Below are 23705 nucleotides of genomic sequence, written 5' to 3' on the forward strand. Positions count from 1 at the left end.
AATTGTGACAGCTTTTCAAAAGGCCTTTAAAAAAATAATCCTTTTCTCCCTCCCTCCTTTAACAAATACCATAGCCCCAAGCATGTAATGCACACTGGTTGACTTCCATTGACTGATTGACATTCTAGTAGATTAATTCCCAAAGGCTGATGAAAGAGAACTATCTTGCAGAAGTCTTCAGTTTTTTTCTTCAACTGAGTGCCTTCCCAATGTGTCAGTATCACTGTATTTGATCATTGTCATCAGTGCTAGCTGGAATTTTGATGGGAGTGACCATCAGGTTTGGGAAGGGTGGATTATGTTTTGACAATGTCAGTCTTAATAAATATATTTTTGCTGATGTGCTGTACTGTATTTTTAAAGTATTTTCAGAAGTGATAGTGTGATGCACTCAGAGTTCTTTTTTTTTTCTTAACTGGAGAGAGATTTCCAAAAGCCTTAGGGAGCTGACATTTTCAGGTATTCTAATATGCATGTAAAAAATTGTCAGTCAGCCCTTTGGAGCTGACCTAAAATATGCTAGGAAAGAATCCATGTCTTACCTCCTCGCCTATGAGAAACTGGTCATCAATGGTAAAGGCAGCTGGCTCAGTGGGGCTGAACCACCAGGTGGGTCGAAAAATTGGATCCCCCCTAGATAGCCATTCCTTGCTGTATTTCTCAATGAGTGGAACCACAAAATTCTGGTGTCTGTGAATATAATACCTGGTGAGGTTCAACACCTGTAAGAAAGGAAGGACAATAGCTTTAAAAAACAATAACAAATCAAAACAAAGAAAAGGTTATTTTAAAATATGTCTTAATGATGAGTAGTAGGTACAACAAGCATTATTTGCAAACACTTCACTAAATATAGAATTAGCCAGAAAACATGGACTTCTTGATATTTCATCAGTTTATTCAGCTTCTCATCATAATTAGTCACTGATGGAAATTTCCTCCCTGAACTGAACGTGGTCAGGCTTTACCATCGTTACCAGTGGCAGCAGCAACTGCACATGCCTCCTGAAATATAATCTAATGAGACACTTCAAGAGAAGAAAATGATAGAAAAGCAACTTGTGTAAAGTCAACTGGTCAAAGCCTAGAGTTCTGAAAAGAGGTTAAAGCCAACAGAGAAAGAGGGAGGGAAGGGAAAGGAAGGGAAGGAAAAGGGAGGGAGGAGAGGAGAGGAAAAGAAAGGGAAGGGCTTCCAGAAGTTTTTAAAAAGGAGCAATCCCTAGCAATGCGGTAAGGCTTCTGGAAATCTGGGCTAATTTGATGACAAAAGCAATAGCATTTTAGACTTATATACTGCCCATAGTGCTTTATAGCACTCTCTGAGCGATTTTCAATGTCAGCATTATTTGCATATTGCCCCCAACAATCTGGGTTCTTGTTTTACTGACCTCGGAAGGATGGAAGACTGAATCAACCTTGAGCTCCAGTCAGGATCAAACTCCAGACTATTGCATTTAACTACTGTGCCACCAGGGCTCAGGACTTTACAGCATTTCCTATAGAGAAATGGGGCAGAGATTTCCCATTGATGGCCATTCTCACCTTGCTGGCTTCCTGTCACACTACCCTCCCTTATTTTCCATAATTGCATTGCTATCCTTCTGATACAATCTCCAGTTAAGACCTTTTAAGCCTGTTTTTTTCCTTTGACTTGAAAAGAGCCACAGTGAGTAAAAGAACAAGGAACGGGGAAAGGTGCCAGTTAGCTGCCTTTTTAGTGCCCTTCCATGGCCAGTTGAAGGGAGTCCTGGCCAAGGCAACAAGGGGGAAAGTGAGCGCAGTTGCCAAGTGTTACACAAAATTGCTGCTAATTATTTGGATTGCAAAACTGGCAGTCACATGAAAAGGCATGAGGAGAAAGCTACTAATAGCTAAATTGAAAGGAAGAAGTAATACAAAAGGAACTGAGGGTTGATGGGTAGAGGAGAAGGAAGAAAGTAAAGGAGGAAGAAGAGAAGGAAAGGGAGTTTGAATTGGCTAGGAGAGTCAGAGAAGCCCATGAATGGCACTGTGGACACAGCAAACCAGGTTTTAGCTAAATTTAGTACTAAAGCATGAGGCTTAAAATGAAAGGTTGGAAGCACCTTAAAATATTATTATGATTGATGGGGGAGGAAAGTTAAGAACATAAATTAGAGAATAAATAAATGAAAATGAAAAAGCAAAAGTTTGCAATATTAAGAAGGAAAATATCACAGGAACATTTACTAGAATCTGAGGACAAAAAGAGGCATTCTGCAGAAGCATAAACACCCAGGTTCACAAGAGAATAGAATGAATTGTTATGAAAAGGAAAATAGAAATAAAAAGGAAAATTAAATGGATTGTTTGAGAGGGCCTTCATGGATTTCTGTTGTATCCACCTTAAACTTGAAGATGATTAAGCCTTCCAAAGGATACATTGGAGAATGAAAAACAGTAAGAGCCAACAGAGTATGTGAGAGAGACAAATGTGGGATGTTTCAACAATTTTGTAAAGAATTTTGAGATTGAGTCATGTCATCAAGTTTTGTCAACACTTAGGGACCAAATAGACAGATTTTCTCCATGATGAGCTGTCCCTAATCTGATTCTTCAGTTCTTCCAGTGATGCACATCACTATTTCTTCCATACACCTTGCCTCTGGTTTTCCTCTCCTCCCCTTTCCTTCTATCTTGCCCAACATTAAAGCCTTCCCAAAGTGCTGGGTCTTTGCATAATGTGTCCAAACTAAGATAATTTGAGCCTGGTCATTTGTGCCTCAAGGAAGAATTCTGGGTTGATTTATTGGATGATCCATTGTTTGTTTGTTTTTTTACTTGTCTGTCCATGTATTCTCAGAAGTCTTCAAAAGCACCAAGATACATTTATTCTAATTATGGTGAAATAATTTGTCATTCACGCTCAGAAGAGAAATAATGAATGGCAAGATGCTATCTTATCTGCATTAGATCTCAAGTTTTAACAACTAAAAAGGACAAGCACATCTTTTTCAGAGGAACTTGAAAGGTAGCAAACAATCAGCCTGGAAAAAGGTTTCTTTGATTTTAGTACCATTAGAAAACAAAAATAAACCATTGAAGTTTACCTACCCAATCACCACAACAGACCCACGGGGGAGTCCTGAAAGACATGACTGGAAGGAAGGTGACAATCTGGAGCCATCTAATATATAGCTCTTCATCAGTCAGAAATTCAGCAGAAAATGTTCCACCTTTACAGAATATACAGAAAGCTAAATTAGCAGACTATATGTTCAGCTGTAGTATTCAGCTTTAATTTTGGATTCAGTAAATGAGTAACCTCTATATTGAGTTGATAATATAATTCAAGTCATTTTAACATCACTTCTCTGTTCTCTTGATAACCAGGGCAGTATTAAATCATAGCATAATCAATATCATATCCCAGATCTACCCAGTGGTGAGTTTCTGTGCTTTTACATTCCCAATCCCTTATCTGATAGTTTAGAAACCAGGGAAAGGGAGTGGGGGAGCAGAATTGCTGTTAAAATCAGCATTATTTTTTTTAAAAAAGAAGATCACAAATAATAAAGGAACTAAAACCAAGGAAGGCCTGATCCTATGTACATTTTGCCACTGATTAAATTGGAACAGAGCAAGTGTGGTGAAGCATGTCAGAAAACTGTATAATAATTGTAGTGGAAAATAACATTTCTGACTATCTGACTCTTGAGAGAAAGCAATATAATTGGCCTGGATGGTTTAGGGCATGAAAAATTAAACTGATACACATTTCCAGCTGGAACAGTACAGTACTAATATAAATAGCTGAATTTCAGACAAATGACCCAGATAATTTCCTGTTAAAAGAAGGGAAATCTTTCATCTCCCTCTGTCAAACACATGCTTCACATTCATTTTTCAGGCAGCATTGCTCTTATATAACAATAGTAATAAAAAAAACCCAGACAAAACCATAAGAGTAGAAATGGAGTACTGACTATTAAATGTTTCATGCTTCTGGGGCTTTTATTTTATTTTTTTTTGCTAAACATTATATTCCTATTATCACATATTTATTGCATCTGGATCTTTTAAAGACCAATCCAACTCAATCTAACTTATTTTCACCTAAGCTACTAGAATTAAAGTACCATTGAGAGTCTGTTCTAACAGTGCCTATCTCTTGATCAATCCAAAATCTCTAGTATCAAGACAATGAGTTGTTAGTTAGTTAGTTCTCATATTTCTGAACCACCCATCTCCCTCAAAGAGGGACTCTGGGCGATGTACAATAAAATATAAACACAGTATATAAAAATTAAAATGTTAGAATTAAAAATTAATTGTTTTTAGAAGGGACAAGAATAATTAAACCCTGTTAAAAATTAATTAAAAAGGTGAAGGGAGGTCTCTCAGGGAATCAACTACCCTGTTTTCCCCAAAATAAGACATCCCTGATAATAAGCCCTTTTGAGCGCATGGCAATAAGGCCAAGCGCTTATTTCAGGGTTCAAAAAAATATAAGACAGGGTCTATTTTTGGGAAAACACGGTAGTCTTACAGCTGCCTGCTCCTCTCACAAGTGAGACTGCAGAAGGGAAGGGCAGGAGAATTGGAGGCCTGTCTTACCTCTGGGGGAGAATATTCGGGGGCGACAATAGGGAAGGCTCTCTTCCTAGATCATACCAGTCAGAGTTCTTTAACTGAGACGGTCTGCAACATACCTTCCCTGTCTGACTGGGTGGGGCAGGCCAATGTAACGGGACTAAGCAGGTTCAGCAGGTAGCCTGGCTTTTATGAAAAATGAAGCCATGTTTTACAATACAAGGAAATTACTTTGTTGTGTAACATTGAATTATATCTGCAAGTACGTTATTGCATGTCTCAAAGCAATACATTATGCCTATTCTGGGAATGGCCTACAAGAAAGCAAAATGCATCAGACAAACTGGATAGAAACATTTGAGCTGGCACAAGCCAGAAAGCATTGCTTTCTACTTAGATCAGGCAAATATAAGTGATAATATGAGGATTTACATTGGCCAAGAGCCATTGGAAGGCAACAACATCATTTCCCACCCTCCAGAAATGTTTGGTGGCCCATAGTCAGGATAGGGCATTTGGCAAAATAGGACTTGTGCTATTTTGTATGATATGCAACTTTACTTCCTCTGGGTTGTAAACCACGGCTTAAGGCATAACACAGTATATCAAACTAGTCATTTATTCAATGAAGCGTGGTTTAAAAAGGCACTGCTTAGCATAGCATGATTGTTGGAGATTATGGAAACAGACTTTAAAGCAGTCTATTCCAACACTCAGAGAGAACCTTGAAATTACAGAAACAACTTTTATTTTAGGCAATCTGAAATCATCTCAGGCTTTTAGCTAAATTTGTATGAATATGGCTTAGGCCAATTTATTTTGCAGTACAACTGTTTGCACACTATCTGCCCCATTCAATTCCATCTTTTCTTTAGCAGAATGCCTTTCCCCAGGCTTGTGATGGATGCATTTGACACAAAGAGCTAGCTCTGCTTATTCGGTGACAGATTCCTCATTGACCCTGAGGCTGGTTGCCTTCTTCTTTCAGTTTAGGAAAGGGCTTCAATCTCTTTGTTCAGGTTTTAAGGGTTTGCCTTTTTTCTTGCTGCCTTCAATTATTTTAAGACTAAATGTTGAATGCTGCCTGAAGCTATAAAATGAAAGTCAGTAGGCTAAAAGAAATAAAGTTGATGACATCTCCATGGAATTGGAAAAATACCATGTTTTTTGTCCTCCACAAGTACAGAAGATAAAGGATGACATTTTAGAGATCCTCAATAGCTTTATTTTAGATTTTGCAGATGTCCAGAAAGTTTCTTGGCATAACTTGAGCTAAATGGTACAAATTGATGGCTAATGAAGAACAGCCAAAAGTATCTGGCGATTTTCATTCATAATCAGAAATCTGAAATACAGTTTCATATCTTATCAAAGGAAACTGTCTTTTAATCGGGTCATTTGTCAACATAACACATGATTATGCTGATTGGCTTTATGTCTTCAGTTTTCAGATCAAAACAATTTTAGGTCTACTTGGAGTCTGAAGGCATTAAACCTGGGAAACTTTCACACAGAAAACATACTATATCTTTGAGATCTGGAATAGATGTAATCCATGCTACGAATCAGCTACAAAACCAAAAGGCCCTGTGCTTTCATCAGTTAGATAAATGAAGCCAGGATTAAATGTATATGGATTTTCTACTTATATCCTTCAATTGTTTTTACTAGTACGCAGATTAATGCCTGATAATTGAAATCAGACAACTCCAGCATGGTGGCAAAATTTGACATTGATGTCAGTTTGTGTACATTTGTTTCCCAGTAGGAATCTTAAAAGCTGCCTTTTATTGTCAGACCAGTAATCCATCTAGATATACAAATTGACTGGCAGTTACTTGGTGGAATTTCAAAAAGGATTAGTTCCCCTGAATATTACATAGAAAAGGTGGCACTGGATTTGTAACTTTCTGTTTATAAATATGTTATATTGGAAAGTTATTGCCTGGGTTTTCATTTATATCTCTATTAGCCTTTTAATACAGCTTTTGAAAGAAGCAGACCATATAATAATATTACCTATTGCATCTGGAATGAAAAAGTTATAACCAAGAAGACTATAATGAAGCACAGATGGAATAATCCCTTTCAAACCAGTGTAACTCCAGTCAGATTGTCGTGGATTCATTTGGAAAAAGAGTGGCAGGTGGCTGGATCTATAAGCAATACAAATAATTATACGATAAACATGGAATTTCTTAAATGCCCAATAAGTGCTTACTGAAATTAGCAAATGCTGCATCAAAATCACAAAAAGTCAAATAGACCTTGAACATGAAATCAGACTCTGCTTTTAATTATCACTCCTAACTTGCTAAATAGAAAGGCTAAGCCAGAATGAATGGTTGCATACATGGCTTTGGGGATCAACCCAGGGGTGAAATCTAATTTTTTTTGCTACCGGTTCTGTGGGCATGGCTTAATTAGTGGGCATGGCTTGGTGGTAAGGTGACTGGGTGGGCGTGGCCAAGTCAATGTCACTTCTTTGCCCTTTTTTAACCTACAAAACACAACACAACACAACTGGCTCACCCACAATGTAAAAGCAGCTGTGCTAGACCCAAAATGGCCCCTGTAACAAGCAGGAACCTCATACAGCCACAAAAAGCCCCAAAAAAACAACTTTCACATTTTACACACACACAACACAACACAACACAACTGGCTCACCCACAATGTAAAAGCAGCTGTGCTAGACCCAAAATGGCCCCTGCAACAAGCAGGAACCTCACACAGCCACAAAAAGTCCAAAAAACCAACTTTCACACTTTACACACACAAAATTCCACATACAGCTTTGTGAGATTTTGTGTGTTTGTGTAGTTAGAGTGAAACACTACAGAAAGACACTAAATCTCAGAAAGCTGCACAAATATTATTTTATTTTATTTTTATTTTTATATAAAAGCAGCTAAATAAACCCGAGCCGGTCCGAACCGGGAGCATTTCACTCCTGGATCAATCACTCTGCTATTCACTAGAATACAGCAAACAGAGGAGAAGTGTGGCTAGTTGATATTTCCTCTCTAGAAATCCCTCTAGAAAACAAACTTGGTCAAAGGAAGGTCAGGAAATAAATATTTTCCAACATGCAATTCAGACTCACGTGAAGCTCTTTCAAGACAGCTGGGGGATTAAAAGACAAGAATTTCATCACTCAAAAAGAATGGAAAGCAACCGTTCAAAACGTTCGGATTAAGGTCTGATTTTAAAAACACTAACTGGAATTTCTATTGTTCAGATTTGTCCCAGTGAAATGATAGTTGTAACTGCTAAGGTTATTAGAATTAATGACGGAGTCATTGACTTGCATGTGTAGAAAACTCCTTTTAACAGAAAAGAATGAAAAAAATGGGATGAAAATACTTAGTTATGTGGCACAGAAGTGAGGAGGGCTGCTTGCAAATGCATGGAGCTAGGAAACGTTTGAAAGATATTCATGCAGGATTTGGAGAGGTCTAGATTCTAGAATTTTGATGGCAGAGCACTTTCCTAGAGCAAGAGGAGCTCAATTTGATGGCAGAGCACTTTCCTAGAGCAAGAGGAGCTCAATTTGGAGTGTAAAAACTTCTTAAGTAGGAAAACAAAAGAAGAGTTGTTATTGAGATTGTGATCAAACCAATCTGTTCAAATCATCTATTTCCTGGCATGAGATGTTAGATCTCCATGGAGTTTCCCATCAGCAGGCACTCACATTTGTGCTAAGGGACTTAGGGTCATGACATACTGGCATTCTTTCATTCTTCTACTTAAAATGAGGTGAACTACCAAATGATGTTATAGCACCTTTCCCTACAGTAGCCAATACTTTATGTACTTATTGTGAAGTGGAGATGATGATCAAGGTGGAACTAGGGTGCTAACTTTGCCTTCCTTTATTGGCCAACCTGAAGGGACACATACTGTCTGGAGAATTAGTGAATACAGATGGTGAAGTTGGGCATGACAATCTGTCTGTGAGGGTTTTGAAAAGGAAAAATTATAGATGTGTATAAGTATCCTAAGAAAATAAACCCAGCATATTGGAATAGGATGATAACTTTGAGTCCGGTGAGCATGTCTACCTTGGTTCTAAGCTAAAACAAAACACCTCTGCATTTCACAGCTGAAATAGAGATCTTTTCTATATGGAATCAATTGTTATTTCAATAGCAGCAGAATTTATGGAAGCTCAAGTCACACTGTACACATTCAGAAAAAGGCACTCACAATCTGAGTCCATGATGGAGGGGTGTTGGCAAATGAGATCTACTTGAAAAGGAAAAATCTTTCCTTTTTCCAATTGTGGGTTATCAGAGAAAAGGATACATAGTAAAAGGAATCACAATCCAACTGTTGAACCCATCTAGATCCCTATGTGGATTTTCACCAGCTTGGAATGCATGCTATGCCCCCCTCCAAAGGAATGAGCTTTCTCCATCCTAGTGCTTTTAACACGGAATGTAAACCATGAATCCCATCCTTTACTGCTCCAATGTTTGCCATCATCTTGGTACCCTAAAGGTCCTGTATGTTTTAGGAGATAAGATGGAGCTCTTTGTCATTTCCAAACATGCTGGAAAGACCATTTATTCCATGATATACTGCTCTTTCATTGCAGAAAATTAATGGGAAAATAGTCCCATAGTAAATATACATGATAAGCCTTTCCACTTGTAACTGATTGGGGAAAAGCATTGTTATAAAAAGCAGGTGGAGGACTTCAGAGCTAGTCAGCACTTTCCTTAATTCTTTGTTGAACTTTGTCTGAAAAATAAACTAACCCAATGTTCTTAATCCCACACTGAACCTAAAAACAGGAAGAAAAAAGGTATCTTTGAGGACAGCTACTTTCCCCAAATTAGTACTCTCTGCAGTGTATGTGTCTGAGGTCATTCCCCACAATTCCCATGGTTCTCAGACAGACAATATATTTGGAAATGGGGGAGGGAGTCCTAATTTGGGAAGGTGTTAAGTACAGCATTAACAAATATTGTCTAACTCCAAGGACTTCCACTTTTTAAAAAATAAAGGCACTAAAGAGTCAACTTGTGGCAAGACGGATGACAAATTTAATAAATAAATAAAATATTGGAAGACAGGCCTTAGGACAAGATATAATGTGAGAATTTTTTCCTGAAACGAACCTTGTAGCACCAGTAATTATTGATGTATTTCCCAACATTGTTGCTATTGAGGCCAAAATACGGATGTACTTATCCCCTCTGAGTTCTGCAGGAGGTGAGATCTCTTGGTCCATAAATATGTTGCCTTCACTACCTTCAAAAACCACATACTTTGCTCCCAGTTGCTGCTTCAGGAGCTTCACCTGGCTCAGGAACCAGAGCACTGCAGCCTGACTGGTTACATTCAGACAGGCTGAAAACTGCCCTTTCCATTTGGTGAGGAGTGGCACCTGTAATGGAAAGGTGGACATAAGAAAGCTGTAGCAGAAGTGGAGACTAATTCCTATAAATGGATTAGCCAACTAAATTCATCCGATAAATTGGAGGACTAAAAAGCTCAGCTTTGATTATATAGTATTAGACTTACAGAATTTATGTATGATCTGCAAGTAAGCAAATTGAGTGAATAGAGATGAGAAACGTAACAAAGAAAAGCCAATAGATGAAAGGTGAATGAATATAGGGTAAGACGACTGGTTTGCCAAGATAGAAAAGGTATAATGAATAGTGTTCACTATACAAATTTTAGCTTTCTTTTCTCATATCTTATCTCTATTGTTTCTGTGGCTTACTGTTTCTTATTCTTTTTCTGCACACTGTGTACACTGAAAGGAAATTTAATAGCATTTTGTACTACTCCAATATAAAACATTCTGGACTGTCACACAACACGCTTATCTCTGTACACTATGTATAAAATATTTCCATGCCAAAGTTTCCACTTCTTAATCTTTCACAAGATTATGCTTCACACTTTGAAGCGTAACTGTGATGGTTCTCTTTTCAGGCAACCCCAGAATGCTGAAAACATGTTGAGGACACTGCAGTCCAATCAGTGCTCACTTTCTAATTGATCAGAAGAGTATTGCCCAATGAATGTCTCACCCCCTAACCTCCCACAGATTCTGGAGCAAACTTCCATCCTTCAGCCTTCCATCCTTCCGAGGTGGGTAAAATGAGGACCCAGATTTTTGGGGGCAATATGCTATTTAGTATACTGTCTTTGGTGTAAGCCGCCCAGAGTCCTCAGAGAGTGGGCGGCATAGAAATGTGACAAATAAATAAATAAATAAATAAATAAATAAATAAATAAACGAAGGTCACTCAGAGAAGGAAACATAATACAGGTAGTCCTTGACTTAAGACCACAATTCGGCCCAAAATTTCTGTTGCTCAGTGAGATCATTGTTAACTGAGTTTTGATCCATTTTACAACCTTTCTTGCCCCAGTTGTTAAGTGAATCGCTGCAGTTGTTAAGTTAACAACATGGTTGTTAAGTGGACCTGGCTTCTCCATTGACTTTGCTCATCAGAAGGTTGCAAAAAACGATTACATGATCGCACGACAATGCAACTGTCATAAGTATGAATCAGTTGCCAAGCATTTGGATCTTGATCTATAGGGATGCTGCAATAGTCGTGAGTGTGAAAAATGGTCAGAAGTCCCTTTTTTCAGTGCTGTTGTAACTTCAAACGATCATTAAATGAACTGTTGTAAGTCAAGGACTACCTGTAGATGTTTAGGGTCTCCCCAAGGTGGTCCAGTATTTTGCAAAAGCAAGAAAAAAGTGGTTAATCACAGACCCAAATCACAAGCACATGACTATACGGATACTGTAATATAAGTGCAAGGACTGATCGTAAGTCATCTTTTTCATTGCCATCCTAAGTTCAAACAGTCACTAAATAGATGATCATAAGTTGAAGATTACCTTGTAATGTGATTCTTTCCTTCTGACATTTGCTAACTCTAAAATAGCATTAGAAGTTCCTGCAACTTGGATTGGGATTCTTGCCTATCACTCCATCCATAAGCATAATGTGCCTATGTCCATGCAAGTAAATAACAGCGACTTTGAAAAAAAAATATAGAGGGAGCTGAGCAGGGTTAAATTCCTCCCTCCTACCTTAATACCCAAATCCCGGCAAGAGGAGAGGCCATCCGAATCAGTTGGAGCGTGGCACAATTTTTAGAACAAAACAATCAGGTAATCCAATCACTCACCTCTGCTTTATACAGATTTTGGGTCTAATTTTCCCTTAAAATAAATCAGGCGGCCAAATAATCCTATGATATAAATGACCACTAAATGCAATGGGCCAAGTAATAAAGACAACATTCGCAAATTGTACCGAATAGTCACCGGATTCAGAATGGCGGCTCAACCAGAATTCTTCGTTCTCTTCTTGCAGGGACCTTTGGAAAATTGGTGAGTTGATGCTTGTATAAGGGGACAGAGTGATGGAAAGTTTTAGTGGTTTCATACGGAAGTTGTTCATGATAAATCTCAGTGCATGCAGCCTTTTTCTTCTTAGCAGAGGTAAATAGATGTGATCCTGCATGGGAGTGAGAAGAGAGAACACAATGAGGCTGTACCTTTGTCGCAGAGGTCAAGAACTAGGCTGTATGGACAGTAGGACTAATTGCTTATTATGTAAACCACTGCTTATTAAAGAGAGCTCCAGCTGAGCACCTGAATTACGTAACCAAGAGAGATTTTCCAGTTTCCTCATTGGTACTTTGGCATCAAAGCAGAAACCCAGGAAATAGCACAAAAGAGATGTTGTGTATAGAGCGGTAGGCAAAACTTGAATAAACTCTTTGGTGGTTTTAGTTAAGGGAGCTGAGCACGCTTAGATGGACTTCTGCTTATCAGATCATAACTTTCACCAATGTTATAGTACTGGATGTTTCTCAGGAGTGAAATCTTTCTGGATCAGACCGGATCGCCTGATCCGGTAGCGATTTTTCCCTGTGGTTCAGCGATCTGGTAGCGATTGCCATCAGGGTGTCATTACTTCCTGGTTTTGCACATGCGCAGAAGGTGTGTGTGCAGCACGTATGCTTCCGAACCAGTAAGGAAGGTAAGTAGATTTCACCCCTGATGTTTCTATCTTAGATGTCACTGGGTGAATCTGGTCAGGGCCTAGACAGTGTGCTAATAGGAGCCCCAGAAGCTGCTTGTCAATTTCTTGTCCAAATAGTTGTTTCAACAGTGTAGATTAGAAGTCCTGAAAGTATAGCTCAGGGAGTACAAAACAGAATGCCTAAGTCTGGTGCGGTCCTTCCTTCCTTCCTTCCTTCCTTCCTTCCTTCCTTCCTTCCTTCCTTCCTTCCTTCCTTCCTTCCTTCCTCCCTCCCTCCCTCCCTCCCTCCCTCCCTCCCTGTTAAAACCATAACAATTATAGCTAATGAGTATACCAATAGCTATTAAATACTATTATAATGAAATACCTGGTGGCTCAAAAAAAAAAAAAGATTTGTTGGCCAAGCATTTGAAGAATGAAATTCTGAACTGTAATTTGATGCAGAATATTAGAATTATAAATTGTTGAGGAATGAATTTTGTGGATGATAACTTGGATTTGCTGCACATACCATATTTCGAAGTAGCATTGTAGACTCTTCACTGAGAGCAATTATACCCTCCCCAAGATTATGTGTTTGAAGCTTATTGTAGAAAGACCTCAGTCCTCGCTTCATTTGAGCAACAGAATCAACTATACCGTAATATCTCCAGACTGGCAACCTGTTAAAAAGAAGAGTCTTGCTTGATTTAACAACAACTGATTAGCCTGGATCACAGATTTTGTGATCATAAAAATAATATATTGTCTACATAATTGGGTTATACCAACAGAGAATTTTCAGGGTTTTTTTTTTTTGAAAAACCCTTTCTTTTCGACTGCTATGCACAAAAGTTTCTTACATCCATAGTAGAAAAGAAATAGAAAACTTATATTTGGTCAAACTGAGTGGAGCCTGAGTGGCGCAGCAGACTAATGCTACTGTTAAAGGTAGTATTTAGCTTCCAGCTGCCTGCAATTACTGCGAGTTCAATTCTCACCAGGCTCAAGGTTGACTCAGCCTTCCATCCTTTCTAAGGTAGGTAAAATGAGGACCCGGTTTGTGGGGGCAATAAGCTGACTTTGTATAAAATATACAAAGTATGAAGGCTATTGCTTAGCGCATTGCAAGCCGCCCTGAGTCTCCGGAGAAGGGCAGCATATAAATAAATAAATAAAAAGTAATCCAACATGTGACTCAAACCTTTGTAATTAGTAAATTGTTATGTTAGACCCCCTTCTCACTCTGTCAATTATGTTCAGTCGGTGTCTGACAAATGGAAATAAGTGAAGAAGCCTTGGTTCCCAATGAGGAAATTTTTGTAAGGAGGCCAGACTTAATCTTGTTTTCTGAGGGTGAAGGTCACAGTCGGTAGGGTGATTATTAGACGGGTTGATGTCAGGCGCAAAAGATCAGGTCCATCCAGTTAAATTGATTTATTGCTATTTACGCCTGAGCACAGGAATATTCTTATCTAACAGTTAGCACCTGCTAGGAGTTAATGGATTGGGGGGGAGGGGATTGGACTTAGCTCACTTGTGGTTATGTAGAGATTCTAAGTTGATTCCTCTTTTAATTCCACCCCCAGATTCTGTCATTCCTTTCCCGACAGTCGATATTCTATACATATAGGCACAGCACTTTTTGTTACTTTTTCCTAGATTTGATAGAGTTCTCCTGATTTCTTTATGTTTTTCAACTATTTTAGGTCTTACAATAGTCTTTTTGTACCCCACTCAAAATGGCAGCAAAACATGTCCCTCCATCTTTGGGAGCCACAGTCTGATTTTCAATCTGATTTAGGATCAAGCTATATGTTTGTGACTTTTTCTCCCAGTCTGGAGCTCTTTTAATATGTAAGGACAGCAATTCCCAGAATTCCCAGATCTTGGCATTAAATAACTGCTTGAGATATCATCTAACACTATGACACTTCATTTAATTCTTACCTAAGTATGTCTGTATCTGGCAACCTTCTTTGTTGTCTCGGAAGTCGACTTCCCACTAGTTCCTGATGAGCAGATGTGATGTTTTGACTCATGCACACAGTGTACTGCAGGACAGCCCTGTCTGGGCCAGGAATATTTTCAAGGGAAAAATGTCTATTTCTCTCCACTGAGAGAGAGATTGGTGTATCTGAAACCATCATCACGGTTACTCCTTCAATGATAATACACAGAAAAGCATTATTCATGAATCATTAAATACTTTTTCAATATATATATATATATTGTGAAAGATAAAGTTCCAAAGTAGTTTGCAATTGCTTTCTTCTGACATGTTTTTTTTCCAGATTCCCAGTATCACCCATCTCCTCCTACTTAGGACTATAACTTGTTGCTGTATCCTTACGATTTATATTGATTGTTTCCTAGTATGATTTTATTGGTTATTTGTACCCTATGACTATCATTAAGTGTTGTCCCTTATGATTCTTAACGAATGTATCTTTTCTTTTTATGTACACTAAAGACAAATGCACCAAAGACAAATTCCTTGTGTGTCCAATCATACTTGGCCAATAAAGAATTGTATTGTGTTGCATTGCGCTGTGCTGCATTGCGTTACGCTGCATTGCATTGCATTGTATTGTATTGTATACTCAGCCAAGATGGACTATGTGCTAGCATCTGCTGAGACAATTTTTGTTGGACACAGTGGGAAATACGAACTGTCCCCCATCCCTCTTTGAAGATGTTGATTTTTCAAGGTCCCTTTTTTATTAGTATCTTAATTTGTCAACCTAGCCTAGTGTATTGGATTGCAGCTTCCTTTATGTCTATCCTTGTAAATGGAGTTCTAATACAATACAGGACTGTGGGTCTTTATGTATGAGTGTGTATATTGTATACATAAAGTCACACAAGCCTTGTACATATGATTACGTTATTTTATTTATGTTGCTTGTAGGTGAGACTGCATAAACATTCTGTTGTTTACAGATGGAGTATGTATAATAGATATAATTAATTCCATAGTCTACAAACATTGATGGAAACTCTGAGTAATTAGATTTTTTTTTTAATCAATAGTATCTCCAAGCCAAACACCATATGAGAGAGGCGTTCCCTGATTTTCAGATTTGTGGATCCTGGCAATAAATCCTCTTCACAGTATGAAACTTAGTTCTGAACTGTGGGAAACCTTTAGAAGGAAGCATTTCCCCTTGATCTGCTACAATGGGACAGGGCAGAGACACTAGGCTAGACAGAAGCTCAGTGATACACAATACTTAGAACATTAAACATGCTTTACAATGTAAAGTGTGGCCAATGTTTTTAATGCTGTCATGCTGTTTATGCCCCTTAAGATGGAAAGGAAGAGTGAAATAGGTCCTCCTCCCTATTTCGAGATATTTTAACAAATGGAAAAGTGTCTGCAACAGAGGTGGGTTTCAGCAGGTTCTGACCAGTTCTGGAGAACCGGTAGCGGAAATTTTGAGTAGTTCGGAGAACCGGTAGTAAATATTCTGACTGGCCCCGCCCCCATCTATTCTCTGCCTCCCAAGTCCCAGCTGATTGGGAGGAAATGGGGATTTTGCAGTAACCTTCCCCTGGAGTGGGGTGGGAATGGAGATTTTACAGTATCCTTCCCCTGCCATGCCCACCAAGCCACGCCCACCAAGCCACACCATGCCCGCCAAGCCACACTCACAGAACCGATAGTAAAAAATTTTGAAACCCACCACTGGTTTGCATCCAACAGGCTAATTTTATCCTACTCAGTTTTGGACCATACTGCTATCCTATTCTTTGATAAATTTACATTTATAATTCCACTTCATACATCCACTCTTCACATATTTGTAACTTCGTTAAAGTCTATCCTTCCAATCAGACAATTCTGTATACAATTATCAATGAGAAAAAACACATTTATCAATGAGAAAAAACACATCTTTTGTTTTCTCAGCCTAACAGTATTAGGGACTGGAAAGATGTACATGCACATTCATTAATGCATTCATTTGAATTTATATACAGGTAGTCCTTGATTTATGACCACAATCGGAGCCCAAAATTCTATTACTAAGCACGACGCTTGCTTGTCAGAAGATCACAAAAGGGGATCACATGGGACACTGCAACTGTCATAAATACACGCCAGTTGCCAGGCATCTAACTTTTGATCATGTGACCATGGGGATGCTGTAACAGTCGTAAGTGTGAAAGACGATCATAACAATGGCATATTTTCAGTGCCATTATAACTTCAAATGGTTATTAAACAAATTTATTTATTTAGGGAATTTATATTGCCACCTATTCACCCATGGCAACTCAAGGCGGCTTACAGAATATAAAACCTCATATAAAAACAATAAAACTAATAAAAGAAGAGTCATATAATAAATTAATATAATAAAATCACCCCCCGCAGCCCCACCCCAGAGACAGCACCTCACACGAGCCATTTAATAGGTTCCATCCCGCTATGGGTTCCCCAGGCCCACTGGCAGAATCAGGTCTTCAGCGCCTTCTGGAAGTGTGCTAAAGTGGGGGACAGTCTAATCTCTGGGGGGGATGATGTTCCAGAGAGACTTACAAATGGTTGTAAGTTGAGGACTACCTGTACTTCCGAGCTCCCAAGGCTGTGGGTAAGTTACAAATTAGAGGTACAATATGATAAAATATCATCTGATAAAAAGGCAACAGCCTAGTACCAACAATCAATAAGACAACTGTAGCTATGTTACCAAACACCAGGTGAAATGCTATGATTATCACTTTGACAGCTCTATGGAAAGCCAATATCTTGGGGTATGTGATGCGTTTCATGGGGTAAGTCTTCTACATCGACTGTTCTGGAGAAGGACTGTCTTTGATCCCATGCCTCTTCAGTCTCTTGTAAGGTTTACATCCTAAGCAATCCCTCTCTTCTTAACAGCATAGGCTGGGCAGCTTCCCTCCGTTTCTTAAGGTAAAAACTCTTTCGAGTTGAGTTTGATTCTTAGAAACTAACTCTGAGAGTGCCTTCCCAGCACATTTTCAGAGTTGTCTCAACACATCTGGAACACCCCATATTGGCAAAGATGACCTAGTCTCATGCACTGTTGCAAAAGTAGAATGGACAGTGGATACCATTGTGCATAATGCACAGACTGAACTATGTTTTAAAAAATATAACAAATTACTCTCAGTTCTGAGTAATGGGGAGACCAATACTTAAGATGAATAGCCACCCTCCTCCTCTTAGCCTTTCAGGAATGAGGAATAATACTTAGGACCAGGGCCGGATTTAGTTTGAAAGAGGCCCTAGGCTATTCCACTTATGAGGCCCTTTCACCAGTGGTGGGATTCAATTTTTTAACAACAGGTTCTGTGGGCGTGGCTTAGTTGGAGGTGTGGCTTGGCAATCATGTGACCGGGTGGGCGTGGCTAGCTGGTCACGTGACTGTGTATGCGTGGGTAGCTCGTCATGTGACCGGGTGGGCGTGGCTATGTGCATAGACTTTTTTCAGAGGGCTGAAAAAAGTCATTTCTGACTGGGCCTTGCACTTTTGACCGGTCCTCACACTTATGACCATCCTCACATTTATGCCCGTGCAGCTTTCTTAACAACCATGTCACTCATTTCACAACTGCTTTTCTTCACCATGATGACAAGATAGGGCAAAAACGTAAAATGTGAGGACAGTTGTAAGTTCGAGGACTGGTCAAAAGTGCAAGGACCAGTCAAAAATAACTTTTTCAGCCCTCTGAGTACTCCATATGCATAAAAGGATACAGCAATAGAGAGGGATGAAGGAAGGGAAGGGAAATTAGAGTAGGAGTGAGGGTAAGAGGGGGAGGAAGAGAGGAGGAGAAGGAGAAAGGAAGAGGAAGTAGGGAGGAGAAGAAGAGGGGGGGGAGAGAAAGTAAGAAGGAAAGAAAAGAGAGAGGTGGTAGGTTTGAGGAGAAAGATTGCTGTACAATAAAAAAGATGAAAGGGAAGAAAGCCAACCCCAAACAAATATAAAGATATTAAGATAAAGAATGAATGGTTAAACTTTAAAGAATAAAAGAGAACAAATATGAATAAATAGCAGTAATTAGAAACACACATACAAACATACAATTTATTTTCTTTGAACAGAGTATTTGGCCGGTTCACAAATTTAAATAGTGTTTAGTCACTTCAATTAAATTTACAATTTCTATATTTCCTTTTTGCCATATTTATTCCTCATCTATTTTTTTAAAAAAAACAATATTACCCTTCATCCTCATCTCTAATCTTAATCAAATTCAATTTTTCCCTTCTATTCTATATTATACCCCTTTCCATTGTCATCTATTTTTATATCCATCCTCACATTGTTTAATTATGTAATTATGTAATACAGTTGTTTAATACAAATTCAACATTTTAATATAAATCAATTAGTTATAAAACTATCTTTTTTGTATATTAATCAATATGAACATGAATATTCCAATTATTTCCCTGCAATCCAATTTCTTACAAATCAATTAATTATATTTACCAATAATAATAAACCAAATAATTTCCCCCATATATTCCTCTGAACCACAACTTAACCATTTCTGCTTTCAACACAATATACAATTAATAGTATCTCAATTATTACAATTCCCTAGTTAAATACAGCTTTTTTTTCTTTTGTGTTTTAAAATCTTGAACTCTCCTCCTAAATTTCCCATTGTTTGCAGTTTTTCACCTACCTTTTTTGGGGAGGAAAAATAAAAATAAAAATAAAAATAAATCTCTCTCTGCCTCATTTTGTCACATTGCACCAAAGATCCTGGTTTCGGTTTCGTTTCTGCAGCTTAGCTAGGGGGAAAAAAAACTGCTTCAGGAACTCTTTACACTGATTGCCTGTAGGGCGGCCCTTTGAAGCCCCGGGCAAGAGTTTAAACAGTTTTTTTTTCTTCTAGCCATCAGCTGGGGCTTAAGAGGCAGCGGGACTGAGGAGGCAGAATGAAAAATCGGGACTTTTTTGAAACGCCGCGGGACACGGGACAAATTGCTAAAAATCGGGACTGTCCCGCCAAAAGCGGGACGTCTGGTCACCTTACCCTAGAACCCCCAGAATCCCACCACTGTGTAGGCCCCTCTTGATCTTGAGGCCCTAGGCTGAAGCCTAGTTAGCCTATAGGAAAATCCGGCCCTGCTTAGGACATTAACAAGACATCCCAGATAATGGAGCAGTAACACTTCCTCCTACTCGATAAAGGTGAACAATGGTAGCCAATGTTGGCCAAGTTGTTTTAGCATTGGAGCCAGAAGATCTTACAAAGGACAACAAAGTAATTATCCAAAAATTTGTGGTAGTCCACTTTGCCCAATGTCCTAACAGTTCTTTTTATCTAAGTTTTCAAAGCTGCAAGTGCTATTGTATTTAGACACCACAATTCAGGAAATCAAAGAAGAAAAGGAAACTTACCAGTGGATCCCAAAAAATATCTTTCTAAGACAGAGCCATAAGCATTTGGGCTTTTACTAAGATTACTGATAGTGAATGGTTGGGACTTGATGTTCACACTGTTCAGAGGCCAATGTTGACTACTGACACTGGCTCCTCCATACCAGGAGACATTTACCATGGAAAAGTAATCCTGTAAAGCAAAATACAAGATTAAAGAAAATGAAATCCTGTGCATATGTGAACGAAGAGATTTTTAGCACAATCAGCTTCTGAGGATGGACTATGATCCAGCTAGGTTTATGAGAATGAACATATCCCAAAAGATATGAGGACAGTTCTCTAAACAAGGTCACACACACTGGAGGACAAGGTCCTCTTTCCTGAAGCCTCCTGCCTCGCTTCACTAGGTGAGGGCACAGGAAGAGGACCACTAAATGAATAAAGAACTGGGATAAGTACATAAAAGCGAAGACATTCCTTGATATTTTGGCCCAAGCCATTATGTGCATTAAAAACCAATACCAAAACAATAAATTGAGCTCAGAAATTGACTGGTGATCATTGCAATTGATGAAACTCTAGCATGATATGATCATACTGTTTGTTCTCAATTACAACTTTGTAGCTTTATTTTGAATGTCCCACATAACACAAATCACAGTTACTCAATCAAGAGGTTACTAGAAAATGTATAATTGATACCATAGTATAGGTAGGAAGTCTTCGTCTTACAAACTTTCATTTAGTGATTGTTCAAAATTATAACAGTAATGAAAAAAGTGACTGATGACTGTTTTTGACACTTACAATCATTGTAGCAGCCCCACGGTCACATGATCAAAATTTGGATGCTTGGCAATTGGCATGTATTTTTTGCATGCCATGCGGTTGCAGTGTCTCGGGTCATGTGATCATCTTTTGTGACCTTTTGACAAGCAATGGAGAAGCCAAATTACTAGCTTAACAACTGCAGTGAATAACTTAACAACCGTGGCAAGAAAGTTTTCAAGAAGGGTGCAAATATTTTCAGAAAAGATTGAACGCTACTGATTGAACGCTACTGAGATGGGCAGATGGTTTTCCCACCAATAATATCCTTTACTTGTCTGATATGAACTTCAATTGATTAGCTTTCATCCAATCTATTATCAAACTTAATTCCTTCACTATGTTGTGATCTGCAGTTCTCCTATTTTTCTATGCTTCAGGGAAATTATGAAGGAGTTTTTCAAATTAGTGAGTTGGGCAGCCAAGGTGGCTGCAGAAAATTGGAGAAAAATATAGCAACTACCACTCCCTCCATTCACTACTTTAAAATAATGAGTATATTTATAAATAAAAATACACAATTTTTATCAAAATAAATTCTAAAACATCCTTAGAATGAGATGGAAAAATTAGAAGCCTATTCTGTAGGGGAAGAATATCTTTGTGAAATTAGAGAATAGATTTTTTTAACCATATTAGCTTTCAGTAAATGTCAATGTATTTTTATTTTCCTGTGGCTCCCATTATGAAAAGGTGTTAGTAAAACTGAAATCCAGTTATGAATGATCTCATTGAAAATATCCTTTTTGATTTTTTTAAAAAATATATAATTAACAAGATTCTTTAGAATAACATTGTTAAAATTAATATGTTGTTCTTATGCAGGGTCAAAAGTTTTGCTACTACAAATTGAAAATGATAGAGAACTCCAAAGGATATGATTTTAAAAAGACTGCTGAAGGCAATGGTATATATGTCAATGTAAGCCAATTAAAATATAATGTGACATGATTAATCCATCCTGTACTCGTATTATTAACAAAGATTTACTATGTTGCTATAAAAAAAAACAGGCAGTGTATAATAATAAGTACCTTGAAGGGATAATTCCTGTATTTACTGCTTATTATGAGAATTATAATCTTTCACTTGAAAAGCCACTTTCTCTGATGTTACAAGATGGCTGTCAGGATTTATTAATAACACTGAATGTTCAATTCCTATATTAGAATTACTTCTGTACTGATTGAGGTAATACTTCCTTCTTGAATCCTCTGCTCCCTTTAATGAAGGTCATTAAAGCTAGCACTAGGGTACAATTTCTTTAGTTTAGCTGACATACAGAAATGCTGCTAGCTGACTAATCTCTTATGGAACACTGCTATTGTTAGACATTTGCCTGTTATCTACAAAGTACTTTACTGTATAGAACAGTGATGGCTAATCTTTTCTGGACTGAGTGCCCAAAGCGTGTGCATGCATGTGAATGTATGTGCGCCCCTGAGAATGTGCGTGTGGGACCGAACCCCCAAAATGCAATGTGCATGCATCCCCCCCACACATGCGCCCAGTCCTCCATGCATGTGTGTGCGGGGTCCCGCACATGCCCAGCACCCCATATATGCACACGTCCCGCACATGCGTGGCAGAGATCCAAAGGCCAGCTGAGACGCGCATGCACGGCAGACCTGAACTGGGGCGACGGCTCACGTGCCATCTGAGAGGGTGCTGTGTGCCACCTCTGACATGCATGCCATAGATTCACCATCACAGGTATAGAAGGTAGCAGGATGTGAAGAACAAGTTTCCAACTTCAAACCAATCCATGGTCATTATAATATCAGTAGAAGGTTCCTGTATTTACAACCATCTATATAATTATAACAGACATGAATAATCTGAATAGTGCCATCAGCTCCAAACTTGCTTATAAATGACGCAACTTCGAGCCTACTAATAAATTTGACAAAAGGCTGGTGTTGCCTTGTTATGTCTTAGGGGTTCCTCAGGACAGAATGGGTCCACTAGACTGAGTTAAACACCTCTATGAATCACTCATGCTCAACAATGGTATTCTAAAAAGCATCATCCCATCAAGTCCAGCAGTTCGTTCTCACACTCACAGTGGCTAACCAATTGCACAAAGTGACTCAGTATTTTCCCAGCAGATGGCCTTCACTATTAGCTAGGCTAATAGCCATTAATCCACGTGACTTCCATGAATTGGTCTAATTCATTTTTTGAAGCCAGCCAACCTGTAGACAGCACTATATTTTATACCAAATTTATATTTTGCTGATAAAGAAATAAAAGGAGACTAGTATAGATCTATTTCAAGCTATTTAGCTCTCATCAGCTAGCCATACCCTTACTCGGATTCAAACATGGGCTGCCTGCATATTAGGCAGTTGTATTAACCTCTGAGCCACAAGTTCTCCTTCTTTTATCAGCTTGAGCCAGCGGAGAGATTGTTTTTCTGTCGAAGCACCTGGTCTATCCCAATATAATCCCAATATAAGTCCCTTTCATAGGCTTTTATGTGCGTATTCTTTCTAGCCAGGTTTTACCTACGTAAACTAAGTTGTTCTACAGCCCTGGTTCTGTGAAATCTCATTCACAAGTTTCTGGGCCTTTTTTCTGCTGACAAACTGCAACTCTGTGTTACTCTCTGGGAGACTCAGAAATAGCTATCTGAGTCTCCCAGAGAGCAACACAGAGTTGCAGTTTGTCAACAGAAAAAAGACCCAGAAACTTGTGAATGAGATTTCACAGAACCAGGGCTGTAGAACAACTTAGTTTACGTAGGTAAAACCTGGCTAGAAAGAATACGCATATGATTTTGTTTGATCGGGTGACCTTAGATTGGATCTGAATGTATGGATTTCAAAGGACTGGGTCATCTGTCATTGGAGTCATTTAAAGTTGAGGTTTAAACATTGAGGGTTGTTTTACAACTGTACTATTTCTAAATGCTATTCAAATAGCTTAGGCCAGGGGTGTCAAA

At 38.6% G+C, this 23705-nt stretch overlaps 1 protein-coding gene across 2 annotated transcripts in view; it reads right to left on the minus strand.

Annotated features, from left to right (window-relative positions):
* The window catches only part of LOC117665161 (SITS-binding protein-like), a 31896-nt gene that overhangs the window by 4683 nt on the left and 3508 nt on the right, over positions 1-23705 (minus strand). For both annotated transcript variants that reach the window (XM_060687770.2, XM_034416726.2), the window contains 8 exons: positions 19952-20123; positions 14514-14724; positions 13096-13246; positions 11850-12053; positions 9678-9946; positions 6571-6707; positions 3073-3194; positions 543-722 (listed from right to left, as the gene is read on the minus strand). In XM_060687770.2, the coding sequence (XP_060543753.1) occupies positions 543-722; positions 3073-3194; positions 6571-6707; positions 9678-9946; positions 11850-12053; positions 13096-13246; positions 14514-14724; positions 19952-20123 (1446 nt within the window). The remainder of the gene's footprint in view (positions 1-542; positions 723-3072; positions 3195-6570; positions 6708-9677; positions 9947-11849; positions 12054-13095; positions 13247-14513; positions 14725-19951; positions 20124-23705) is intronic.

This window comes from Pantherophis guttatus, chromosome 1 (assembly GCF_059756535.1).
Source record: "Pantherophis guttatus breed Tessera chromosome 1, ASM5975653v1, whole genome shotgun sequence".
NCBI classification, from domain to species: domain Eukaryota; kingdom Metazoa; phylum Chordata; class Lepidosauria; order Squamata; family Colubridae; genus Pantherophis; species Pantherophis guttatus.